The sequence below is a fragment of the Mycteria americana genome, chromosome 1 (assembly GCF_035582795.1).
Source record: "Mycteria americana isolate JAX WOST 10 ecotype Jacksonville Zoo and Gardens chromosome 1, USCA_MyAme_1.0, whole genome shotgun sequence".
NCBI lineage: Eukaryota > Metazoa > Chordata > Aves > Ciconiiformes > Ciconiidae > Mycteria > Mycteria americana.
This window is the reverse complement of record NC_134365.1, coordinates 126,104,334-126,121,869: the sequence shown is the minus strand read 5'-3', so window position 1 is coordinate 126,121,869 and position 17,536 is coordinate 126,104,334. Positions and strand designations below refer to the sequence as shown.

Sequence of the window (17,536 nt, the reverse complement as noted above, 5' to 3'; positions counted from 1 at the left end):
TATAGTACTGAATAATTTCTTGAATATTTCGCCTCTGTCTCCAGATTCCTCTTGAAGCACCATGGGACGCTCCGCATGCTGAAGAATGGGACAAAATGACCATGAAAGAGCTGATAAATAAGATTTGCTGGACCAAGTACATAACTCTTTATTCACTTTGAAATCCAGCTGTAGAATGATAGTGGCTCTGTGGCAAATTCTGCGTACAGCTGGGGTACAGGTGGTGACAGAGCAGGAGGTGTTTGAGATGAGGCCGGTCTTTGTGATGGGCTGTTGTCAGGCGGTGGGTGAGGGCCTGTGGAGAATAAGGTGGTACACAGAGCTTGGGTTGGCTGGCAGGTGGGATTAGAAGTGCTGGGGAAACCTGGGGTTCGCCTCACACATGCACACAAGAATGACATGCACAGGGCCCACGCACACAAGAGTGACAGCATGGGCTCTTCTCACCGTGCTTTCACTTCCCTCAGTTGGAGAATGTGTGCCTTTGTCTTTAGGAAAAGCAACATGTAAATAAACCCGTGCTTTGAGGGCATGAATAAAGGTCACTTGCAGGCACAGAAATGGAGGCAGAAGGAGGTGAGGGGGCTTCCCCAGCCCCACGGCAGGCTAGGAGATGAGGAGTGATGCCCTCTGACTCTTGGCTGTGTCCTCTCCTGCACAGTTATCATTGCTTTTACTGCATGAGCTGCATCACGTGTACCATGGAGCAGGCAGGTGCCGCTGGCACATCGGAGAGCAGCACGCCGTGCCAGAGGGCAGCTGCTTTCCAATGGTTGTGCAATGGATGGGGCAGTGCAAGACCCGAGGAGGGGGGGAGTGAGCAGCTGTTGGCTGTGGAAACTCTGGAGAAGTTCAAATGCTGCTCCTTGTTTCAGCAGTAGTACCTGCTGGGCCTCCGAAACCCTTGGAGGGAAACAAGGCAGCTGAGGCAACCTTTCTTGTTGCCTTTCACCTCCCTGGCTGGTTTGTGCCTGAGCCTGGTCGGGAGCTCCGTGTTCGTCCCAGCAAGCCTGTTGCTGCACTTGCTCAGGTTTGCCCATTGCCGTGCACCCTCCCTCTGCTCCTGGGAAGCTGTCCTTGAATGCCAGCCAACTCTTCTGGGCCTCTTTGCCCTACAGGGTAGTTTCCCATGAGATGCTGCCAAGCAGGTCCTTGAGGAGGATAAAATCTGCTCTTCCGAAATCCAGGGTTGCAATTCTGCTGTTTGCCTTACTCCTCTCGGGATCTTAAACTCCACAGTCTCATGGCCACTGCAGCCAAGGCTGCCCTTCACCTTTGCATCATCCGACAGGTCTTCCTTGTCTGTGAGTAGCAGGTCCAACAGAGCATCAACCCTAGTTGGTAGGAAGAGGGCCCAAGGTGTTGTATCACCTAGAAGATGACCAGTGTGTTTTATATGTCTATGAGGGACCACACTGTATGAATAAAAAAAGGATCAATGTTCAATATGAGGTGATGACAACTGGAAATACTCTTTTCTTCCTTTTCTTTTTCAATTAATTCTCTTTATAAGGCAACGAGAAGTGTGCTCATTGAGCACTTGTGTCCCCGCTTGCTGTGCCGGCCCCTGTGCTATTCTGGAACGCTCTCCTCCCTTGTATTCAGCATCTTTTATTTGTGCGGCTGTGCTCTGTTTGCCCTTTCATTCTGACTGTGGTTTAGCACTGTGCGTGCAGCTTCCTGACCAAAACTTTCCATTTGAAATTTATTTTCCTGGCTTAAATCTTGCTCCAGCTCCATGTGATACAAGGTACAGTCATTTGGACTTTCTCTTGCTCTCTGTGGCATTGTAGTTTTCTTTACAATTAGTTTTATGAGCAGTTTGCCTGCAAACTTGGTCACTTCGAACTACCCTTTCTGTTGCAAGTGCACTGGCTCTTCCTCTTCTAGTTTTTACTCTTCCTCTTGGTCAGGGAGCCGGTGGAGTACAAGGAGAACTGGGTTTATAGTGATCTCTCCTGTAACATGCTTCTCTGCAAGATTGCTTCTACTGCCAATGGTTTTGTGGCACTCCAATTTTAAATGGATGTGCTCAGCTGAAACATGTTCAAAAACTCAGTAAAAAGCCATTTTAGATCTTCAAGCCGAGCCAGATTTTTCTACACATAGTTAAAAACTGTAGTGCCCTAAACAGAAAAACTCTTCCACAGTATTTTCTGTATGACTTGGGTCAAGATTATAAAAGAAGATTTGTTTGTCATGTGTCACAGATCAACATCTCCTGATCCTGGAGGCTCTCTTCACGTTTCTCAGGCCTGAACCTGCTGCAGCTGTTTAGTGTCTTGGTGCTTGCAGGATTGTTGCAGAGGGTTCTTGCGTGCAGGATGTCTTCATATCCTGGCTAATGAAATAGAGGTGTCTGGACTTCATACCTAGGGAAATGAGGTTATAAAAGTTTATAAGTTACATATTTTAGCCCAGATAACTTGCAAAGTTCCTTCCTTTAGCAGATGATGATAAATTCATGTTGTTTTATGAAACTTCATCCAAGTCAAAAACCTTTCACCTTCTTTGCAAAATGATCTCAATTCTCTTAGCAATCCACAGCCACAAATGAAAGAAATATGAATAGCCAGGGTCTCGTTTGCTGCTGCTGTAACTCTGTTTATGTTCAGAGGCTTATTGTGGTAGACAGCTGACCCTCTCCTTATATTTATGGCAATGATTGCCAATTTGGTTTCTCTGGGTTATTTACCATGTCTGATTCTTGGTTTCACAAAAGTTCTGTGCAGTAGTGTTACATGGTTGATGGAATGTCTTGGCCGTGCGGCTAGTTGAGTCCTGTGGGACCCATCAGACCTTGGAAATGATGTGCCCAATGAGCTCTCCATGGAGGAGAAATGCAGAAGAGTTTCACTAACTGATTACTAAATGCATTTTCCTGTTGAGAAAAATATTTGTTCTGATGAAAGGAATAGCAGCTGGGAAACTATTTAAAGAAATAACTAAGGTGAAATCAGTGGGATTTCAAACTGAATGGGTGAATGCTTTGGGAGGGAGGGAGGTGCTGATATAAACCCATTGAAACAGTCTCGCTACAGCCTAAAAAATAAGACAGATATAAATCACCTTGGCTTCTCTGACTTTGGGAAAGCAGCCCTGATCGAGAATAACAAAGAAAATCCTGAAAGCAGTCAGGAAGTCACATTTACTCACTGCCTGTTTCTGCTCCTGTGTCTCATGTAGAGCTGCTAAAGAATTTGCCACCTTCTTTGTGAACGTCAATGTCACCTCTGAGCCTCATGAAGTCTCTGCTCTCTGGTTCCTGTGGTACGTGAGGCAGTGTGGGGGCACAGCCAGGATTTTCTCTATCACCAATGGGGGCCAGGTACAAAATATCTCATATTCTTCCTCCTCTCTTGAAACCATAAAGAGCAAGTGGAGTGTTGTACCTGTCAAAGCCCTGCAATTAATGAAAAGAGGATGAAACACCAAGTTCATGTGGCACCAGAGACAATTATGTTCTCATGGGGTGGAACAAGCCTCTCAGCTAACTCTGTACAATAAGGTATTTTATTAGCTAGGCTTTGGGATAAATTGGGACAATTTAATCGATTGTTTTTTCCTGCATTCACTTCAGCACAGTCCTCTGGTTGCTGTTTTGTTGCTTTTTTGCCAATTTGTTTTCTATATGTTACTTAGCACATTTGAATGTTTTCGAGAGTTCAAAGCAAGTGTACGTCAGAGTGAAATACGTTTTCTTGGCATTGAAGCCTCTAATGACAAGAGTTGGAAGTAGATAGCAAAAGGCCCTTGCCCACATGGCAGCATGTTTTATGAGCTATTTCAGACTGTTTCTTGCCTTGGTCGTGGCACGTGCCTGGTTGCCTGCAGAACATCATGGTTTTCATGTGACTGTTCTGGATGAAGTTTCAGAAAAGGGGAGAAGGGGCTGTCAAAGTAATTTGGATGTGGTATGTGGGCACCCTTTACTAGCCTCCTACCTCAGTTAATGCCGTTGATGCAGCCTCAGAAAGCACATGCAGCATTTCAGACTTAAGCTACCAACAGCAAAGGTGGAGACAATACCACACCCTTCCAAGTGTGCCGGGATAGGGAGACATTAAGATAAGGTGCCTGGAGAGATGTGAAGTCTCCATCAACATCTGTCCATTAGGGTAAGAATAGACAACCATGTGTCAGGAAGGATGTAAGTAGAGCTAATGCTGCCCTGAGGTAGGAGCAAGACCCAAGAGCCTTCCTCCTCAGGAGCCCCTCAGTCACATTTGCTGTCCCTTAACCCCGGGGGGTTAAATGTGCAAAACCCCAAAACCAAACGCACAGAAAAGGGAAGGTAAAGCTCCTTAGAAAGGAGAGCTCTTCCTTCAAGCTTGAGTGCATGCCTTTTCCTGAAGGTGAGTCCAGACCCAATAGGATCCCGAATCTCACTGTTGCTAGCTGAGGAGGGACGACTGAGAGAACAAGCAAGGTTTCCCCGGGAAGCATTGCTGAAACCTGCAATGCAACATCTAGCAGTTGCATGTCAGCAACTGCTAGATGTTGCAGCAAGAATTAAAAATAAAATTAATTCCAAGATACTCGTAGCTAAACAAGACATGTGGAGAGGGGAAAGCTAGCCTGGGAAGAGCACTTCCTTTTCTTTGTGCCTGGATGGGGCAAGCTGTCTTGGTTTCTACCATCCTCCCCTCTCCCCTCACCCCAATCAAAATCAGTTGAGCAAAACCACTAACACTAAGGGTTTCTGACTTAGCGGCCATGATGAGTCTTATAAAACTTCTTCAGGCAGCCATTTCAGTCTTTCAGCACAAGACTTTGTGGATCCTTTCCTCCCTGCCAGTACCAGCATCTTATATGTAAAAGTGAGCTGCTTGATATAACGCTGCTGGCTGGTAGATAAAAGAGGGTTAGAGCTTCCCCTGGGCCTCTGCACAGACATCGCAAGGAAATACATGTCACAGATTGTGCTTTTTCCAGACAACAATGTCTTTGTGTCTTCCCAGGGACAGATAAAGCTCATTGCCTGCTGCACTCAAGGCCAGACACAGTTAAAGATCTGTCTTGCTTCTGGGCTGGTGCAGCCTTTCGCTGTACAGATGCAAGTTGGTGTCTTTGTCACACATGAGGGTTTTGGTAGCACGGTGATGGGTAAAATACCCAAACCCTCTTTTTTATGAAGTGATATGTTTATGCTAGCTAGTATACCTGCATTATATTTGTTTGTTCTCTAGGCTTCATAAGTCTGTAAGCCAGCTGATTGAGGAAGCCATTGCAAAAGTGGTTTGGGCAGCAGTCCCCACTGAGGCTCAGGTTTATGCCTTTGCTCTTCTGAAACTCTGGGTCTCTTTACACACCCTTAGGACTCGCAGATTTGGCCTCAATTTTCTTGATTATGAGCAGAAGTCATCTTCAATGTCATTGTGATTAACGCTGGTGATTTTTTGTTTGTGTTTCTTTTCTGTTTGTTTTTTAGGAGAGGAAGTTTAAAGGGGGTTCTGGTCAGATATCAGAGAAAATAATGGAACGCCTCAAAGGCAGAGTTAAACTGGAGCGACCTGTGGTCCGTATTGATCAGACAGGTGATAATGTCATTGTGGAGACTCTAAACCATGAGATATATGAGGTAATTTGATCAGAATAAAAGTAGAGTATGCATTTAGTGGGGGAATACATCTGCTGTAGCTCTTAGCCAGATGTGATCAGGAAGTACCCATTTGTGTGTGTCTGTTTCTCAGACTACCCTGACACTCTGTGAAACCTACTTTACAGATTTATTTATGACTGGGTCACTTCTTGGTGTTCTGCTAGTTCGTTTCTGTCGTTAGACTGCCTTTCCTGTCTTAACTTTTTCTGTGATTATATATTTTTACATTTTAGTTCCTCACTGAGACCATTTCAAAGAAAGGAAAGATAACATTCTTGTTCATATCGAAGTTCATGGTTTGCAGAAAAAAAAAGACATTTCAAACACCATTAGTAAGATCTGCGAGGTCAGCTTGTCACAAGTTAGGAGAGGCCAGGGCTCAGCCACCTGTGTGCAGCAGCGCTGTGAAATGCTCCGTTAGTACGTGACTACCTGCCGTGGCACCCATGGGGCAGAAGCTCCCTTCTGCACGCAGAGCCCAGCCTGCCACAGAGGTGAGGGTGGTTTGTGCAGGACCGTCACGGTCTGCAAGACCCCCATCTCACCAGCGGCAGCATTTGGAGGACATTTAGAGAAAGTTAGCAGAAAGGGAAGGGGCTGTTTGGCAGAGAAGCTGGTCTAAGGATGTCCTGGAGGAGGGACTCTCTCCCTTCTCCAGGGATTTTTAAACCCTGGAGTTAAACCACAGGCTTCTCCCTCCATGCTGACTGAGCAGCAGCCAAGTCGGAGGAGATGGCTTTCCTGTACTCAGCAGCCCCACCGGTGTGAGAGCACCTGAGAGCAGCAGTGTCTGTAGTGATATAGGGTCACCCTGAGCCCCGAAGCAGAGCGTCCTTCATCCCTCCAGTCAGACACAGGACCTGCAAGAGGGACGGAGCATGTTCAGGAAAGCCAAAATCACCATCAGTGTTGCTTGTCCTGAAATAGTATCCTGTGAACGTGCACAAAAGTGATTTTTTTTTTTTTTTAAACACCTTATAATTTGGACAAATGTGGGTCATATTTTCCTGGGGACGATAAAAGGCAGTTTTACCTATGCCATAAGATCTATCTTCTCCCATTCACCCACATGTCTCCAGCCAAGTGTCATCTCTGGTCCTGTAGTGTCCAGAAAGCTGTCAAGAATCATCTAACCACAAAACGATATGTTTCCCAACTCCTTTTTCTGAGATGGCATAATTATTTTGGTCACCTGGAAATATCTGTGTAGGAAAGGCAAGTAGCAAAGTCAGGTGTGGGAAGGTTGTTGACAACTGATAAGAGCATCTTTGAAAGGTGTCCTGTGGGGCGAGCTCAGTGTGAGGCAGTGCCTCTTCTGTACTGACTGTGTTTTACATTTCAGGGCAAGCATGTGATCAGTGCTATCCCTCCGATCATGACAACAAAGATTCATTACAAACCAGAACTGCCACCAAAGAGAAACCAGTTAATTCAGCGTTTGCCTATGGGCTGTGTCATAAAATGCATGGTGTACTACAGAGAAGCCTTCTGGCGGAGGAAGGGTAGGTGGGGAAAGTGAAGGGCTGGGGAGCCCAGTGCTATGTGAATTTTGAAGCTCTGCTGTCTATCAGGAAATAAATCCAAGGGGGGTTAAATGTGCAAAACCCCAAAACCAAATGCACAGAAAAGGGAAGGTAAAGCTCCTTAGAAAGGAGAGCTCTTCCTTCAAGCTTGAGTGCATGCCTTTTCCTGAAGGTGAGTCCAGACCCAATAGGATCCCGAATCTCACTGTTGCTAGCTGAGGAGGGACGACTGAGAGAACAAGCAAGGTTTCCCCAGGAAGCATTGCTGAAACCTGCAATGCACAGAAGCAGTGCCCCTGCAGCAGCAAGTCCCTGCTTCTGCAGGGCCAGAGTTAGGGCAGCCGAAGAGAATTTACAGCAGATGACAAGGAGAGCTTAAGGTGTAAGCAAGACCTTTCCCTGTTTTTAATCCTTTGTTCTGCAGACTTGATATCTCAGAGGACTGGAGAAAGTAGGTTAGCTTTTTGTTAAACTCAAGATATTTTTTCCATGTGCTGCAACATCATGTGTTTCTCAGCTTACCTGATACCAGTTCCGGAACTATTTGTATGAACAGATTGTTTTCCAATTCCTATGTAATGATGTTGAGAGTTGCACTGGGCAAGAATATTTCTTCATCAAAAGAATATAATTTTGCATGTTTCAGGGCATAAACCGGCCACTGGGATTAGAAAGAAATGTAGGCAGGTTTATACATTGTTATCTATATGGGTTTTTTTGCATGTTCATCTGAAACATGTACTGATGTGATACGAGATTAGACGGCCCATGTTTCTGTTGCATTAATGTTACAGGATGCCATTCCTGACAGTCTTATCGTCAGCAAAATCAATACAGGGTGTAACTTTGAGCCCGCAGTGACCAGATGTAATTACGCTGGGTTTTGTTGCTGCTGTTGTTATTTTGGCCGAAGTTACTCATGGAATGAACCATCACAGTTCTTGCTAGATCCGTTTATTTTTAATGTTTAGTGCCTCCAATATAGAAAGCCAAAGGGATTTGCAGCAATCCACAGAAATTCCTTGCTAAGTAATAATGGAAATTAAATATGACTTTCTTGAGTCTGTGTACAAAATTTCCAAAAGTCAGAGGGAAGAGAGGAGAGAGACTGTTACAAAAACGCTTCAGACATGTAGGTATTATTGGTGGCAAAAGAATTACTGTACAATTCCTTTTATGGATAATTTTCGTTGCTCATTACTGTCAGAAACAATGATCATCAACAAGTTTCTCTGATAATAATTTTGTTTTCTTTCCCCCCCTTAGGTTATTGCGGTTCCTTCATCATTGAGGATGAAGAATCTCCAATTGGAATAACCATAGATGACACGAAACCTGATGGATCTTTCCCTGCCATTATGGGGTTAGGAGCTTCTAGCCCATACTTACAGATGTGTATTTATTTTTGTATGAAGGAATGGGAGGAGGAGGAAGAGGGGAAATGGCCAGGTTACATCCGTTGTGCCCACTCCCACAGTCTTCATAGATGGAGAACACTTCCGACAAGCCTCTTGTGCCTCTCTAGGCTGTATAAGCTTTTAGGTGAAGCTTCTGCTACAAATAGCCTAATACAAAGAAAATGGTTGGGAAGGAGTTGCTGAATTCAGCTGTAGTTCATTTTAAGCATTCAGTTAATGTTTTTTTGCTGTGGAGTAGATTTAGAAATAAATCCCTTTCTTACTCAGCTTTGTGAGCCTGTATTCGACTTATGGTGGGCATTGTATTTAGCACCTGGGCCAAAATGAAATACAGTTGTCCAAGAAATCCTCATTTGCCTCCTCCCCGCGTTGAGCTGAGGCAGGACAACGAACATCAGCTGGTGCTTGAGCCGGGCAGCAGCTGTGAAGCGAAGAAATGGGGATTCTGAAGAAACTGCCAAGTAAAAAAGTTGTAGTTTGGACAAACAGATGGGAAAATATGTAACAGCATTGGCTGGTTTTTAAAATAGGTTAAGCCAATGTGAACAAACAATCTTTACAAATGTTTCCGCTGTAATCTGAGGTGAGACTGCCAAAAAAAGGCCAATATAAATGTCAGGCAACTACTCCTTAAGTATCTGGCAAGGAAAGCTTGCCACTTCTACTGAACTGTACATGTTTATGGGCATGTTCAAGGCTTAAAAATTTCTATGACCTGAGAGCAATAAGCCTCCTCCAAACCCCATATGGCAAACAGTTTCCTGCTTTCTCCTTGTGGATTTATGCAACTTTCTAAAAGAGTGCAGGAACATACTTCATCCCCCAAGTATCTCCACTAAGGTCAGATGAACTAATCACCAAATCTGTTTCCTTCAGGCTGAATAAATATTAATCCCAGTTCTTACAGGACTGGTCCATGACACTGCCGTGCTTGTCAGAGCAGCAAGCTCCCATCACTTATTATCACCAAATGGCACGGGCAGTGGTATGGCCAGCTGTCTGCGAGACCTCTAAAGCTCAAGAAAACTCAGGGCCTCAGTCCTTTTGGATAAGACCTAGGTATAAGAGGGTAGGCAGTGCAAGCTAGTTTGCTGGACACTGTTGTCTCTCTGCCCACTTTGGGTATAACTTTGCTCTCCTGAGTCAGCAGGGATGGAGAGTTCATTCCCCCAGAGCAACATGAGGCCGGTGCTGGCAGCTTTGAAAACACACTTGCAATCCGCAGCTTTCTCATCTGGTAGCTGCCAGGCAGACCTCTGCGCCTGCCCCCTGGAAACGTATGCCCTCCCTTTCAATTAACTCCCCAGGGTACCCCTCACAGGCCTTTTCACCGGTGTGACCTGTAATTATTAAGTGATGAGGTATGATGAAAAAATGTCAAGCCCATTACGTACCGGTAAAGTGCTTTGCCTGTCTTTATTTAGAGTAATTTCAAGCAAGAGCTTGCGGATCAGCTGGGGTGCTGAGACTGCGTGATATTTATATGCCATATTTTTCATTCCAGTTTCATCCTTACCAGAAAGGCTGTTAAACTGGCCCATCTCACTAAGGAAGAGAGGTAAGAGTTCAGAAATTGTAAATATTTCAGAAATAAGTCAGTTCTCTGGGATGCTTCCCCACAGGAATATGTGTGTGGATATGTGTGTGCGTATGCACGTATACACATGCTCAGTGCAACTACCAACACTGGAAATTGGGGCAAAAGTTGAGCTTTTAGCATAAACAGGCCAAGACGCTAATGCTAATGTCCATCCAGTTATGCATATTTCTGAGTTTCCAAGTCCTGCCCCCTCTTCCATGTTACGACTTACCAGCTCTGTGTTTCTATGTGAACTGAGATTTTTCTGAAGACGTTCCCAGACTGTGTCCCCACTGAGTGATGCTTCACCCCAAGGATACAGGGAGCGCTGACATGCATAGTTTTGGGTGTCCTTCACATTCAGACTGGGTGATAAAATTTTTAAACCTCCGTGTTTACAACAATATGGTTTCTCCAATAGTCTGTGAAATGAACAAACAGCACTTTCTAAATGTGATTTTTGGTACACATGCAAGTGAAGGAGGAGTTCTGCTTAGGAATGTGAGTAGTATTCTCCAGCTCATATTTTGTTCTCAGCTATAGTAAATCTGTAGGGATTTCATTGATTTATATTGCTTCTCTTCTGGTCTTACACCAGTGAACATGAGAATGAATTGGCTCTGCATCCTAAAATAACTGTACAAAGATTTATTTTTTCAGAGCTCATTGCCAAAATCAACCTTCATTTCCCATTCCCTGGGTCCATTTTGGATGTCACATTTAGGCATAAGCATTTGAAAAATGTATGTTAAGAACTTGAAATCAGACTTAAAAACAAAGCGAAACCCAACTTTCTTTCCAATGTATTGCAATAAATGTGATTTTTTTATAAGAAGAGCAATAGCTGAGAGGTTTTTTCCCACCTTTTTTTAATCTGACTCTGATTTTATTTTCATGTAGGAAGAAGAAGATCTGTGAGGCATATGCCAAGGCAATGGGGATGCAGGAAGCTTTACAAGTAAGAAATGAATGCCTGTTTTCACCTCTGTTGTACAGTAATGTTGCTCCTTTGTTCTAGAAGATGAAGTCAAAATTCCTGGTACCTAAAATATGTACTGAAAATTGCATGTTGTGCCATACAATCTGTACTCCCAAGGGGAGGGCAGCAGCATCTAGTACAGGAAGAAAAGAGCTGCCAATCTCACTCCTTACAAGAAAAGAGAAAGGCAGTGCATGGTTTAATTTGTCCTGTCATTTCCCCATGGGAAGCTAGGGCTTCTGTAAGAGTGCAAAGATTTGTTTTGTGCAGATGGATAGCATTAGCCAGATGACATGGCACTCCTTTGACAGGTACCCTTAGCCTGTTTTTTCCCTCTTCAAAGGAAATTTGTTTTTTATTTCCAATTTCTCTGCTGCTGTTTCACCCTCTAATGTTTGCTAATACTTACAGCCTGTGCATTATGAAGAAAAGAACTGGAGCATGGAGCAATATTCAGGGGGTTGTTACACAGCCTACTTCCCACCAGGCATAATGTATTCTTATGGAAGGTAAGCCAGAGAATGCTTTGCTTTCCTATTTACATTTCTTAGCTCGTGTACAATGATATACCTTATGCAACAAACTTATGGCACATGTAGCATATTGGGGGAACTCCAACCCTCTTTCTGCTCCCCTACTCCCCAGCTAATAAGGATCTTGCTATTGACTTCGGTAAGAGCAGAGTTTCTCTTGTGACTTTCAAGGAAACAAAGCACAGTCACAAAGGGACCTGCTAGAGCCAGGAAACCTTTCCCTGCTATGTTACGTACAGTATTTGCCGCTATGCAGTATTTGCAATAGGTCCTTTTAATGCTTTCTAAGACCTTGAGGGCACACATCTTGGACAGATGAAGAGTCTCCGCTGACTGTGTAGGTGGAGCATCAGGTTCTGGTGAAGCCCACTGGGTCACATCACGAGGGGAAGACACAAAACATGAAAACTCATTCGCTCCTCCCACCCAGCAAAGCCTCCCACGCTCTTCCCACGCAGAATTGCTGTATTCCTAAAGGAACGTGTTAGATAATACTGATTAATACTAGGTATATCACTGAAAAGTGTGTGGAAGGCACAGTTTAGCATGCTGAACATGGGAACAAGAAATAGGAACAACCAGACAAATCTTGCATCCATAGCCAAAGACCAGACAAACCACGTAGCGCATCGCAGCGTGAGCTCCTTAGCACATCCGTCACGGAGTTACACCCTGCCTCTGTGCCAAGGTGCGTGTGGGAAGAAGTCATCTCGTGCACAGACTCTTCTGCTGTAATTTATCTGAGCACCTGGGCAGCGATGGGTGAGGCTTGTGACCTGGGGAAGCTGGTGTCAGGCAGACAGGGAAAACCTAGTCGGGGGTTAGATGGGAGCCCTTAGAGCAAGCACGTCTCTCCGCGGGAAAGGGGTAGCTCATTACCTATGGCGGGGTTGACCGGGATGCTTGTGCAGCTTTGCACGGCTGAGGGGCTGGCTCATATGACCAGGTGGGGCGAATGCAACTCCCTGAACGCAGAGGCCTTCAGCTGCCTTCCCCTTTTGGCAGGACTTGCAGCCAGGCAGGTCCAACCTCCAAACAGAAGCTGTATTAGTGACCCATTACTGCAAAAACATCATTCACATCCCATTGTAATGGCAGGATAACAACAAAGCTGCCATGCAGAAGACGTAAATCTATCAGCTGCACTGCATTTCTGGAGGCTGTTAGGATTATCCCTTGTCCCAGCACTAAAATAAGGCTCGTATTATTTTGCACGGAAGCTGGGTACACTGATTTATGCCTTAGATTTTCTCTCTCTCAGATCTTGAGTTTTGTGTACAGAAGCAGGTAGGTGGTCCTGCAGGGACGGCTTATTGCACCATGCTCCCCAGCCCAGGTCTGCAGGAATTCTGGAGAACTGAAGTTGAGCGCTCCATCAAAGCTCATAAATTGCTTTTAGAAGGATCATCGCCTTCCTGTTACTTGTCATCTGACATTCTCCATTTGTTTTGAAGGATCATTCGCCAGCCCATTGACAGAATCTACTTTGCTGGCACAGAGACAGCTACCGAATGGAGTGGATACATGGAGGGGGCTGTACAGGCAGGAGAGAGAGCAGCCAGAGAGGTACAGACCATTGGTTTGCTTTCAACATCTCTGTTAAAAGGTTAAAAAGGATTAAGTACAGCTCAGAGGGTCTGATTTTGTGCATCACACCCTGTAATTGTGCAGAGGCTCCTGGAATTGATGGGGAAGAATCCCAGAAAAGGATGTGAACCAAAGCCTTTTTTTTTCCTAAACTTTACTTAGTTTGCTGTTGAATAAAGCGAAGCCAAGAATCTCACCCAAATCAGAACATTATGCAGTGCATTGCTGCACTGGAGACTTAAAATGAAGCTCATGCTGTATACCTCATGTCCAGAGGAAAAACCCTCCAACCTGATGCTGCCCTTAGATATACTACCACAATTTCTAACTAATTAATCACTGTATGTTTTAAAAGTAATTTAAGTCATTACAAATGCATGCAGCTATTTCCTATGCCGCAGTCTGGAAATCTGAGCATTGTTCTCATTTTTGATCTATCCCTTCTGCTTCTCCTTTTATGAGAGGGTACCGTTAGCTCGGCTTTATGAATTCGTAATGGGCGGCTCTGATAATGTCTACATCTCCTCAGAATGACACACACTGGGCTGGGTTCCCAGTCACAGTGAAATTCCTTTACAACAGTCTGGAGGGAGGGGAAAAACCCATTAAAGGGTGTACATTACAGTTACAACTGCTGTATGGCAGAGCCACAGAGCTGTTATTTAAGGGAAAATCAGCCCTTTGCTTCTGTTTGACAGAACGTCATGTTCGCCTTATAATCCTCATTACTTGCTCTGTTTCAAGTCACCTAACTTCTCTTTTCTTTTCTCCATGCCTGTGAGCAGTAGTTACAAAGATGGTTAGCTGTCTCTTCTGGAGACATTCATTTGCCCCGAGAATCTCCGTGATTGTTACAATCAGTTTATTCTCAACAAAAATCCTCGATGAGCTTTGTACTGCCTGAATAGCCAAGAGATAACTTTGTAATTGTATGCTTTGAAAGCCCCAGAGTTGTCTCTCTCCTCTTTCTAGTTTGTGGTCCAAGCAGCATCATTCCTAACAGGCTTTGCATCCCGAGTGCATGGCGGTAACGTCACCTTGCTATTTCTCAAACTGTCTCAAACTGTGAAAAAGCATTTTTACTTGTGCTCAGAAGAAAATTTAAAATAAACATCTGGAGAAGCTGTAGTTTGTGTGGATTTCTGAGAGAAGTCCTACTTTTTACAAATGACTCTCTGAAACTGTCCTTTTATCCTTAAAACACTGGGTAGGCACACAACCATTTGATGACCAGCTGTTATATATTTACACAAACTACCAAAACTGCCTCCTTCTTCTCTCTTTGGTGATATAACTGGAGAAATCACTATACATTTTCTGGTTCAAGGCACTTTCAGCTAGTCATAGTTATGCCTTTTATCAATGTCACCTTGCTCTGACTTGCTCTGCTTTTCCAAAACTGAAAGTAGCATGGGTTTTAATTTTTTCTCACATGGTACAAATAATTTTTTCTTCTAGGTATTGCACAGTATGGGGAGGATCTCAGAGGATGAAATTTGGATGCCAGAGCCAGAGTCGAAGGTAAGCCGGGCTTTCTTGTCACCCGGTCAGGCACGCACCCCTCAAGCAGGCTGCGGTCCCTGTTTCGGGGATTCCTATGGGGCCTGCCCCCGGGCAAGGTTTTGTTTACCTCACATGCTGATGGTATTCATTTTTTTGACTCATCCGAGGAATATTGTTACCCCTGTCTGAGGGGTGGATGGCCAAGAGCCACGGACAAAGATCTCGGAGCCTGGGGGACTGCAAAATGCAGGAAATCAGCCTAGTTCTGCCCAGTCCCAGGCCATGGTTTTAAGCCAAAGATAACCTCCTCCCAGTCACAAGTAACTCTACCTTCACTGTCCTGTGGCTGTTCAGGATGACAGAAGATACACGTTTCACGGCCCTGACCCTCCTTCCCACCCCCAGTCTGGTCCTCGGGAAAACCTGTGATCTCCCTAGCCTAGTGTCAGATGTTTGCTGCCTCCCACTCACACGGTGAGGGAGACCCTGCAGTGGTACCATCTCTTCTCTCCCCCAGGATGTCCCAGCCCGACCGTTCACCACCAGCTTCTGGGAGAGGAACCTGCCGTCCGTGCCGGGACTGCTGTGCCTGCTGAGCTCTACCGTGTGTTTCACCTCTGTGGCTGCTGCGGGGCTGTTTGCCTATAAAAAGGGACTACTAATTCGAAACTAGTGGGGACCACACATCCAGTGGAAGCTGCATACTCTCTCTTCTTCCCTTTCACCAGATGGGTGTTATTTTTGGAGAGAAGTGGCACGGACAGCTGGAAAGGGCAAAAGTTGTTCTCCTTGTGATTTTTCTTTTTAGTACCATAATTAATGCATCAAATCTACTGCAGTTGCTACCAGCGAAACAGAAATAAATCAACCGTGGGGGCATTTTTCAAATTTGCATTTTCCTTGTCCATTTGTTTTGATTGGACGTGATAATATTGATGGTATATTCCTAACAGAGGGAAGGCAAAATGCAGATCACACCTTTCCCGAAAGGCAAAGAGGCCTTGGAGAACGCATTCGTTTCCACTCGCTGCTTTGTTTTTTACCACACGAGATAATAAATACCCTTATGTATTCACCTCGGTTAGTGGCTCAGAATATCCAAGGTTATTCCTATAACATCCCTGCTGCACAGAAGAGATTAGCATGCCAATCAGACATAGAATTGCCAAATTAATTTTCCAGTGCATTTGATTAATTATTAATCATCACAACGTGAAACTTAACCACGAGCTGGTTGAAAAGAGGTAATTAGCACGAAGCAGCTCGCTAAACGGTGAGAGAGGAAGCGCTAGTGGACTTTATTCTGCCCGCTACTGAGCAAACATCCGTGCTTATCTGTTCTGCAGGCTGCCTGCGTCAGCGTGGCACGGCCACGGCGCGGCTCTCGGTTGCTTCCTGGCCCAGGAGCATCTGATCCAGCCCGGCCGTTCGCTGTTGAAGCGGAGTGAAATGAGTTAGCGAAGTTAAAGCCCCTCCAACTTGCAGCAGATGCTAGCTGTTATTTTCCAAATGGCAGCAGCTTCCTGGCTCCCTGTCAATTTGCTGCCCCTCGTTCTGCTCGTAATCTGTACCGCCTTCCTCCACTAAGGAGAAATATATTTGGGGCTTGAATTACTGCCTTGTAAATTACAGTAATTGGATGCATCTGCCTGTTCCGCTCTTATTATGTACATGAAACACTTAAAATAATCACTTTAGTGTTTAACTGAAGTCTGGAATATATGTTTCACAACGTACCATCATTATGTGGTCTTTTTGCCATGAAATGTGAGCATTGTATGTGTCCATGAACTCAACTGTCATTCAATATGGGTGAAATGTGCCTTTCAATAGTCCTGAAACCTTGATAAGAGGAGCTCTTCTATAAACTTTTCTTCAGATTCTTTCTCGCGTTGTTTTTTTGTGAGTTTGCAGAAGGCGGTGTTTCTTTGCACCTGTGTTAAATCACTAGGCACATCACAGGCAGCAGCCACCGACCCCTTGCTCTGCTTGATATGATCCATTTGTATACGCCAACAGAAATACCTGCCTACCCAAGATGACTTCGCTCCTGGCCTCTGCTTCAACCACATTCATATGTCCTCTCCCTTTTTTGTACAAAGGCCTTGTAGACACCATAAGTGCAGACCAGTCTCAGCAGAGGTGCTGGTGGGCTCCAAACCAAAGCCCTTTCCAGAAGGGAGGGGTGCTTCAGGCAGCCCCTTGGCATCAGATGTGAGCAGGTGCTCACGGTGCCAGTGTTAAGGACCGTACAGAAGAGGTTGTACAGACAGCACGTGTCTCCTGAGCAACTTTGTTCATTGTTTGCAGCCATTCTTCGTGAGGATCAGACAGCCACTACCAATTTCTCGGGGGGGGGGGGAACCTGAACAGATTATTTATAAGAAGACTATCTACATTTTCAGCTTCAGCTTTCCCATCTACCTTGAACTCACACGTGGACTTCAAATTATCCACACTGGAAAGGAGAGAATAGTCTCAGCAGGAAGCAGCAATGTTGGATTTTGAACACACTAAACTGTAGTATTAAATGCTTATTTAAAGGATTTTTGACAGGTCGTTTGCCAGGGCAGTTTACCATCCACCTTAGGAACGTTTTAAGGGAGGGGAAGTGACTAACATGAGTTGCTGTTTGGCTCGAGCTCCCTGCAGGTTTTCTCCCCAGCTCCAGCCATTACCAAGCAGGGATTCCTGTGTGCCAGGGCTGCCCCGTGCGTGCAGCCTGGCACGGCCGCAGTGCCCGTCTGAGGGCTCGGGGAGGGAGCACAGGCTCGCTCCTGACAAGCCTTTTGTGGCATCAAACGGTTCTGCC

At 45.1% G+C, this 17,536-nt stretch overlaps 1 protein-coding gene across 2 annotated transcripts in view; it reads left to right on the top strand.

Annotated features, from left to right (window-relative positions):
• The window catches only part of LOC142418369 (amine oxidase [flavin-containing] A-like), a 37,644-nt gene extending 22,032 nt beyond the window's left edge, over positions 1-15,612 (top strand). For both annotated transcript variants that reach the window (XM_075520124.1, XM_075520134.1), the window contains 11 exons: positions 45-136; positions 3,187-3,328; positions 5,432-5,581; positions 6,945-7,104; positions 8,392-8,488; positions 10,048-10,101; positions 11,023-11,080; positions 11,513-11,610; positions 13,089-13,200; positions 14,680-14,742; positions 15,242-15,612. In XM_075520124.1, the coding sequence (XP_075376239.1) occupies positions 45-136; positions 3,187-3,328; positions 5,432-5,581; positions 6,945-7,104; positions 8,392-8,488; positions 10,048-10,101; positions 11,023-11,080; positions 11,513-11,610; positions 13,089-13,200; positions 14,680-14,742; positions 15,242-15,397 (1,182 nt within the window). In that variant the 3' untranslated portion in view covers positions 15,398-15,612. The remainder of the gene's footprint in view (positions 1-44; positions 137-3,186; positions 3,329-5,431; positions 5,582-6,944; positions 7,105-8,391; positions 8,489-10,047; positions 10,102-11,022; positions 11,081-11,512; positions 11,611-13,088; positions 13,201-14,679; positions 14,743-15,241) is intronic.
• Positions 15,613-17,536: the final 1,924 nt, after the last annotated feature.